The sequence below is a fragment of the Strix aluco genome, chromosome 16 (genome assembly GCF_031877795.1).
Source record: "Strix aluco isolate bStrAlu1 chromosome 16, bStrAlu1.hap1, whole genome shotgun sequence".
In the NCBI taxonomy this organism is placed as follows: domain Eukaryota; kingdom Metazoa; phylum Chordata; class Aves; order Strigiformes; family Strigidae; genus Strix; species Strix aluco.
The window spans coordinates 12,412,191-12,420,645 of NC_133946.1; the positions used below are offsets into that span (position 1 = coordinate 12,412,191).

The following is an 8,455-nucleotide window of genomic DNA, read 5'->3' on the forward strand; positions in this document are numbered from 1 at the left end:
TGGTAATAATGGGACAAGATGAAATACCGGCAGTAACTGCTTTCTGAATCCATATGCCCATAGTTGTTTACTGGAATTAGTGGAATGCAGTTAATTGTCTGAAGAGGGGATTGCAGGTCTCGGGGAAACTGCAGGTGCCTGTGGCTGGATCAGCATCACCTAGAAGGGGAAAAAATGAGAAAAACCCCACAAAATGTGACCGTGGGGCCTTGTTCTCCAGCAGATCTGTCCTCAGCGAAGGCCGTCCGATAGAACAGGCGGATGTGAAGGCCGGAGAAAAGGAGTTTTGGGGCGTGTCAAAAATGTTTGTAGGCGGCCTCTGAAAGGGAAGATCTCGCGTTTGACAGAAGATGGAGGGACGTGCCCACGCCGCCTGGTGCCTCCGGCACCCCAGCATCCCCAGCATCCCGGGGCGCGGCCGCCATGACAGGCCGGGCGGTCGGTTGCCGCGGCAACGGGGACGCCCCGGCGGAAGTGACGCTCCGGGGAAGGGCCGGAAGTAGCGGGCGGGGGCGGAGGTGCCGGCGCGATGGCGGAGGTGGCGGCGGCGGGGAGCGGGGCTGGGGGCAGCCCTGAGGCTGGCGGCGGCGGCGGCGGCGGCGGCGGGTGGCGGCGTCCCCACGGGCCGCTCCAGCGGTACTACGGGCCGCCCGCGGCGGAGGCGACGGAGGCGGCCCCGGACCCCGCCGACATCAACGGGCCCCACTTCGACCCGGAAGTTTTCCTTACTAAGGTGACCTTTGACACCACAGTGACCTCTCCCCTCCCACCCCCTCGGGAGCCCCCGCCCGCAGACACCCCCGCAGACACCCCCAGATAGGGAGCTCCAGGGACCCCCGGGTCGGCCCCAAGGACCCTACAGCGCCCCCCCAGTTCCCTGTGGGACCCCTTTAAAAGGACCCTGGGGACCCCTTAAGGGGCTTCTTAGGGGCGCCCCACGGACCCGGCCGGAGGGACCCTCAGACCACCCCATGACTTTAAAGGGACCCCAAAAAGGGACTCCACGGGGACCCTATAGATCTTCCGTAGGGACTCTTTAGGAACACTGTATGTTTCTCTATGGGGACGGTATTGGGGCCCTCAGGAGCAGTTGGGGGGGGCCGGGGGCAATTAGCACTCCTTGAGGGGGCAGTTAGGGCTCCTGGGGGGCAGCTGAGGATCCCAGGAGGCCCCCAGAGGGCAGAAGGAGGCTTTTGGGGGACATTTCCAGATTCCAGGAGGGACTCTGGGGGGGCATTTAGGGGCCTGGGGGTCAGTTACAGCTCGGAGGGGGGCAGTTGGCAATGCTGGAGGGGGGCAGATAGGGGTGCGGGGGGCAGCTGAGGAGCCCCAGAGCATTGTAGAGGGCAGTGAGTACCCCAGGGAGGCAATTGGAGGCTGCAGGGGGTAAAATGGGGGACTGGGCAGGGGGCAATGGGGTGGGGGGCAGTTGTGCAACTGTTGCCCCCCTCCAGGTGCGCAGTGAGTGCCCCCTGGGGCAGTTGTTGGCCCGTGAGGCCGCGCTGGGGCGGGAGATCCGCGCCCTCGACAGCGACATGCAGACGCTGCTCTATGAGAACTACAACAAGTTCATCTCTGCCACTGGTGAGCGCCCAGCCGGGGGGACCCCGGCGTCTGTGTGGGACTGGGAGGGCCCCCAGGCAGTCGAGGGACCTCGGTGTCCGGTTCCTTCTCCCCAGACACCATCCGAAAGATGAAGGTCGATTTCCGGCGCATGGAGGCAGAGATGGACGATTTGGCTGCCAACATGGCTGCCATCAGCACCTCCAGCGCCCGCGTCAGCGCCGCACTGCAGGACCGGCACCGCCGCGGCGCCCAGCTGGCCGGTACGGGGAGGGGGGGACCCTGGGTGGCAGAGCTGGGGGGTTGAGGTGAGGTGTTGAGGTTGAGGGAGGGGTTGGGGTCAGATCTTGGGGGTTGGGGTCAGATCTTGAGGCTGGGGGAGGCCCTGGAGGTTAGATCTTGGGGTTGGGGGGGCAGATCTTGGGGTTGGGGGCCAGATCTTGGGGTTGGGGGGATCCTAGGGGTCAGATCTTATAGACAGGGGCAGGTTGAAGAGGGTTGGGGGAACCCTGGGGGACACATCTGGGGGTTATGGGGCAGAACTGGGGGTGTGGAGGGCAGATCATGGTGGGGAGGGCTGAGGAGCAGATTGAAGGGGGTGGGGAGACCCCAAGGGGGGCAGATCTGGGGGATGGGGGCAGATCCGGGGTGTTGGTGGCAGGTAACGGGGCAGGGGGGGTTGAGGGGCAGATCTGGGGGGTGGGTGGACCCTGGCGGGGGCAGATCCAGCTCCTAGCCCCACCCATATTTGCTAACCCCCCCCCCCCCCAGTGGCTGGCCCTGCCCTGTGGGACCCCGCCCCTTTCTTGCCCCACCCCACCCCTTTCTTGCCTGCCCCTGACACCCCCGGCCCCCCCAGGGGTGCAGGCGCTGCTGCGGAAGCTGCAGTCCCTGGTGGAGGTGCCGGGGCGGCTGCGGCGCTGGGCGGCGCCGGGGGCGGAGCCTGCGCGGGCCCTGCGCTGCCATGCCCGCGCCCGCGCCGTGCTCCGCCACTACCGCCACCTCCCCTCCTTCCGTGCCATCGAGGACGAGAGCCACGCCATCATGGCCGACCTGGCCCAGCGCCTCCGCGCGCGCCTCCGGTGCGTTCACTCTGGAGCCTACTGACGGCAGCACTAGGAAAGGGGGTTTGGGGGGTGTTTACTCTGGAGCCTACTGATGATCTGGGAAACAGCCTGGAGCGGGGGTTCACTCTGGAGATTAATGATAGCCATTCCAGTAAACAGCCTTCTTGCAGGGGTGATGGTGGTTGTGGTATGTTAACTCTGAAACCTACTGATAACAGCTGCAGGAGACAGCTTTTCAAGGGGTCAGGGGTGTTAAATCTGGAGCCTAATAATAACAGCCCCCAAGAAACATCATAGGGAGGAGGCATTTACCCTGGAGCATATTGATAGCAACCCCAGGAACCATCCCTTGCACAGAACACTCAGAGTAAGGGGGATGATTCTGACCGTTATTGAGAGCTTTTAAAAGGTTGCGTTATCTGGGGCTTTTCTCATGTGTTTATGGTAAAGGGATAGTTCTGGAGCCTGCTGAGGAGTTTTAGGGGGTTTTCACTATTTTTGTAAACTCTGGAACCTACTGATCATCTTTAGTAGGTTTTTTGTTCCTGTAACCACTGTTAACTTTGGAACATGCTGATGCCGTTAAGTATTATTTTTCCCCTTTGTCTTTTGAATAACTAGTGCTTACTCTGAAGCCTACTGATGGCTTCTACCGCTTATTCCGCGTCTTCTCACAGTGCCACTGCTCACCCCGGACCATCCGACCACCCCCAAGTAACCCCCTCATTTCCCCCGCCCCAGGGATGACGCCTTGGACCCCAAGGAGCTCACTGAGTGCGTGGAGATGCTGTTGCAGCTGGAAGAGCCACCCGAGGAGCTGTGCGAGGAGTTCCTGAGCCACGCCGGTGCCCGCCTCGAGGCCGAGCTGGCCACACTGGAGGCCGAGCTGCCCCCGGCTGACGCCTCGGGCCCTGCCGCCACACCGCCCCCCGCCTCCGACATCCTCGACTTCGTCGACCGCGGCAGCTCGGCCTTCGTGGGCAACCTGTGCCTGCTGGCGGCCTCGTACCGTAGCCTCTTCGAGGGGCGTCCCGGGGCAGGGGGCGGCCGCCTGGAAGCCTTCGCCGCCACCCTCACCACCCGCTACTTCGAGCTGCTGGAGCGGCGCCTGGCGCTGGAGCGGGGCCTGGGCGACACGTCGCTGCTGGTGCGGGCGCTCGACCGCTTCCACCGCCGCCTGCGCGCGCTGCTCGAGCTGCTGCCTGCGGCCGGCGCCCAGGCGGGAGCCGCGCTGGTGGCGCGGGCGGCGCGCGAGCGGGTGGATCGCTACCTGCGGGCGCTCCAGACCTTCTTCCTGGGCTGTCTGGGCGATGTGCGCCAGGCGCTGGCCGCCCCCCGACCCCCCGGCAAGGAGGGGCCTGGCCTGCCCGACCTGCTGGCCACGCTGGCCGCCTCCGTGCTCGGCCAGCTCAAGGCTGTCCTGGCCTACGTGCAGCTCTTCACTGCCAAGGACGTCGCCTTCGCCAGCCTGCCCTACTTCAAGGTGGGTCGGGGGCGGCGGGGGAGTTGTTTGGGGGTTGCGTGGGGCAGCTGGGGAGTTGTGTGGGGCAATGGGGGGCAGTTGGGGGGATGTGTGGGGCAATGGGGGGCAGTTGGGGGGGTGTGTGGGGCAATGGGGGGCAGTTGGGGGGGTGTGTGGGGCAATGGGGGGCAGTTGGGGGGGTGTGTGGGGCAATGGGGGGCAGTTGGGGGGGTGTGTGGGGCAGTGGGGGGCAGTTGGGGAGTTGTGTGGGGCGATGGGGGGCAGTTGGGGGGGTGTGTGGGGCAATGGGGGGCAGTTGGGAGGGTGCGTGGGGTGGTTGGGGAGATGCATGGGGTTACGTGGGGCAGTTGGGGGGGTGTGTGGGGTGATGGGGGCAGTTGGGGGGTTGTATGGGGCAGTTGGGTTGCATGGGGCAGTTGGGGGGTCACTGGAGCAGTCTGGGGTTGGCCCCGGGAAGGCTGCAGGGTGCACAGGGCGGGGTGGGGGCCACTGGGGCAGTTTGGAGCTTGTACAGGGTAGTTTGCGGTTTTTTTGGGGCCTCAGGGTGGTATTTTTGGGGTGTAACCCCCCGTTTCTGGTGGCAGGGGGAGTTCTGCGTGGAGGCGGTGCGTGAAGGGCTGGTGGTGGCCTTCGTGCGCTGGCTGTGCCGCACCGCCCGGGGCTTCGCTGACGGCCCGGCAGAGCGGGGGGCCCCCGCTGCACCCCCAGCCCTGCTGCTGCTCCTTGCCCGCCTCTGCCTTGACTATGAGGCCACCACTGTCAGCTACATCCTCACTCTCACTGACGAGCAGTTTCCCCCCCAGGTGAGCCCCCAAAACCACCCCAATTGACCCCAAAATGGCCCTAAGGGGACCCTGGGTCCCCAGGATGTCACAGAATGGCGCTGCGTCCCTCTGCGTCCCAGCGTCCGTTTGGGACATGGTGGTGGGTACCGCAGTGTGGCAGCCTGGGGATCCTCCTTCCCTCTGTGTCCCCCAAAACATCCCTGAGTGGACCCAAAATGGTCTGATTGTCCTAAAAATAGCCCCAAGGGGGTCCCAAGTGGCCCTGTGGGACCTCAAATGGCCCCGAGTTCACCTGTGGCCCTGTGTCCACCCAGGACGTGGTGGTGGGGATGACGGTGTATGTGGAGGTGTCAGGATCTTCTCTGTGTGCCCCCAAGCGTCCCTGAGGGACCTCAAAATGTCCCCAGGTCCCTTCCTGTGCCCTGCTGTGACCCCATGTCCATCCAGGATGTGACCCTGGGGGTGGAGGCAGAAGGGTCCTTACCTGTGCCAGTGTCTCCCAAATGTCCCCAAGGACACTAAAATGTCCCCAAGGGGCTTCTGCATGTCCCCAAGTCCCCACAGATGCCCCAAGGAGATGGGGGTGGCACTGATGCTGCTGGGGGGGTGGCTGGACAGTGTCCCATGTGTCCCCTGATGTCCCTGTGCCTGCAGGACCTCAGAAGGTAGAGGCACATGGGGGTCCATCCCCACACGTCCCCTGTATCCCCAGGCCACCGGTGGTGATGACGCTGTAGGCAGAGGTGCAGGAGCTGTTCCTACATGTTCCCACACATCTGTGTGTCCCTTTTCCCCCCTCTCCAGGACACGGGCCCGGCGGTGACACCGGGCCCAGCGCTGTGCGCTGAGGCGCGGGCGGCGGCGCAGCGGCTGCTCGACCACTACGTGCAGGTCCAGGGCGCCGCAGTGGCGCAGATGCTGCGGAAGAGCGTGGAGACGCGCGACTGGCTGGGCACCGTCGAGCCCCGCAACGTCCGCGCTGTCATGAAGCGCGTGGTCGAGGACATCACTGCCATCGACGTCCAGGTTGGGGCAGTGCCTGGAGCCCAGAGGGGCTGGCGGGGGGCGGGCCTGAAGTCCTCCAGGGGGGTCCCCGATATCCCAGAGGGTCCCTGGAGAGGCCCTGAGGTCCCCTTAAGGTCCTTGAGGACTTTAGGAAGTCCCCAGAGGGCCTCTGCAGCAGTCCCTGAAGTCCCCCAGGGGGTCCCTGATGTCCCAGAGGGTCCCAGGGTGGGGGCTGAAGTCCCTGAAGGCTCAAGAGGGGATGCCCAAGGTCCCTGAGGATCTCTGGGTGTCCCAGAAGGGTTTGTGAGGGTCACAGAGGATTTGAGGGACCCTGGGTGGGTTCGGAGGGTGTTCCAGAGGGTGTTTTGAGTGGATTCTGGGACACCAGCACTGAGAGGGTGCGGTGCCACAGGTGGGGCAGCTCTTCGAGGAGGGGGTGCGGCGGGCGCAGAGCAGCGACTCGAGCCGGCGCGCCTTCTCCGTCTACAGCAGCTCACGGGCACCCGGGCGCTACGCCCCCAGCTACACCCCCAGGTCAGCCCTGTCACCCCTGTGCCCTCCGTGGTCACCCCCAGGGCCACCCTGTCACCCCCAGGGCTGCCCTGTCACCCCTGTGCTCCCTCTGTCACCCTTGCAGTAACCGCTACATCTTCCCCATGACCTTCTTCACATCCCTAGACTGTCCCAATGTTCCCTGATGGTCCCCATGTTCCCTGATGGTCCCCATGTCCCCACCATCCCTGTGTTCTCCCCGATCGTCCCAGTACCCCCCAATGACCCCCGTGTGCCTTGTGTCCCACAATTGTCTCGTCTCCGTGTCCTTGACCGTCCCCGTGTTCCCTGACTGTCCCCACACCCACTGCCCATCCTCATGCTCCCTTTTGTGTCCCCAAACTCTCCGCACATCCCCTGACCATCTGTGTCCCCATCCCCGTGTCTTCTGACAGCCCCCATGTCCCTGTCCCCACATCCCTGGGCCTTGTTCCCCGTACTTGCCTGTCCCTGTGTCCCTGACAGTCCTGCTGTTACCATCCCCAGTGCCCCCATGGACACCCACCTGCTCAGCAACATCCAGAAGCTCTTCTCCGAGCGCATTGACATCTTCAGCCCTGTTGAGTTCAACAAGGTGAGGCCACAACGACATCCCCGTGTCCCCAAGAGCCCTAAATTCCCCATCTTCCCAGCTGTCCCGTGCCCCTGGTGTCCCCATGACCCAGCTGTTGGAGCCCAGGGGATCCCCAGCAGCCAGGGCAGGGCTGTCCCCTGTGTCCCTCTGTCCCACGTGTCCCATGTGTCCCCCTGTCCAGGCTCGGAAGTGGCAGCTAGGACAAGGGTGTCCCTCATGTCACCCACATGCCCGTGCTGACGGGACCTGGGGCCTCCCTGCATTTGGGAGCCCCTGGTGTCCCCACACCCCATGTGTGGGGACTCGGGGGGGGATCCCTGGGGACTGGTGACCAGGATGAGTGTGTCCCAGGGGGCTGACGGCCTGGAGAGGGGTGTCCCCACCCCCCTGTGTGGATGGGATTGGGGGGACCGTTCCCACCCTGGGGGACATTCCTATGCCCCAGGTGTCGGTGCTGACGGGGATCATCAAGATCAGCCTGAAGACGCTGCTGGAGTGCGTGCGGCTGCGGACACTGGGGCGCTTCGGGCTGCAGCAGGTGCAGGTGGACGGGCACTACCTGCAGCTCTACCTGTGGCGCTTCGCTGCCGACGAGCGGGTGGTGCAGGGGCTGCTGGACGAGGTGGCCGCCAGCGCCGCCCACCGCTGCCTCGACCCCGTCCCCATGGAGCACAGTGTCGTCGAGCTCATCTGCGAGCGCGGGTAGGATGGGGGGACATGGCGGAGGGGGGAGAGACGTGTCTTAGGCCCTGTGACGTACCTGGGGACAGACGTCTGCGCCTTGAGTCCCCACACATCCCTGGGGACACCCTGTGCGTCCTTCCCACTGCGGGAACGTCCCGTGTCCTCACACATGGCAGTGGGTGGCGACACCCCCTGTCCCCACACCGGGTCACCCCGTGTCATCACACCCACCCCCCCAACCGTGGAAACACCCCACGTTGTCCCCCCCACCCCAGTGACACCCCCAACATGTGTTGACACCCCAAGTTGTCCCTGCGGCCCCAGTGACACACCGTGTTCCCCCCACCTTGGTGACATCCCCTCGTGCCTGAGTCGGGACTATAAATAAATAAAATAGGTGTGAGCCATGCGTTATGTCCCCTGCCTGTGCTTGGGCTGGGGAGGGGACACAGCGGGGACAGATGCCTGGGGGGGCACAGGGGGGGTGTGGACGGGGGTCACTGAGGTGTCTGGGTCCCTTGGCCACCTGTGTCCCTGTGGGGAGGGAGCAGACCCGGCCTGTCGCAGAAGCACCCATCCTCTCCCTCCCGCCGAACCCTTGTACAAGCACCCAGGGCCTTGCAGAAGTGGGGGGCTGCCTCAGCTGGGACCCACAAGGGGGTCCCGGGGTGCCCGGGGCTGAGGGAGGGGGTCAGGAGCGGGGCCGGGGGCACAGGTGAGGGGTTTGTGGTTGGGGAAGGGC

General features: G+C 64.8%; 1 protein-coding gene across 1 annotated transcript; it reads left to right on the forward strand.

The window, feature by feature from the left end:
• Positions 1-512: 512 nt before the first annotated feature.
• On the forward strand, positions 513-8,122 carry VPS51 (VPS51 subunit of GARP complex). Its single transcript, XM_074842291.1, has 10 exons — positions 513-733; positions 1,455-1,584; positions 1,680-1,826; positions 2,423-2,645; positions 3,372-4,113; positions 4,698-4,916; positions 5,703-5,924; positions 6,316-6,437; positions 6,942-7,029; positions 7,475-8,122. Exons 1-10 carry the CDS (start codon positions 530-532, stop codon positions 7,733-7,735), a joined length of 2,358 nt encoding a protein of 785 aa, XP_074698392.1. The 5' UTR covers positions 513-529; the 3' UTR covers positions 7,736-8,122.
• The last annotated feature ends 333 nt before the right edge of the window (positions 8,123-8,455 follow it).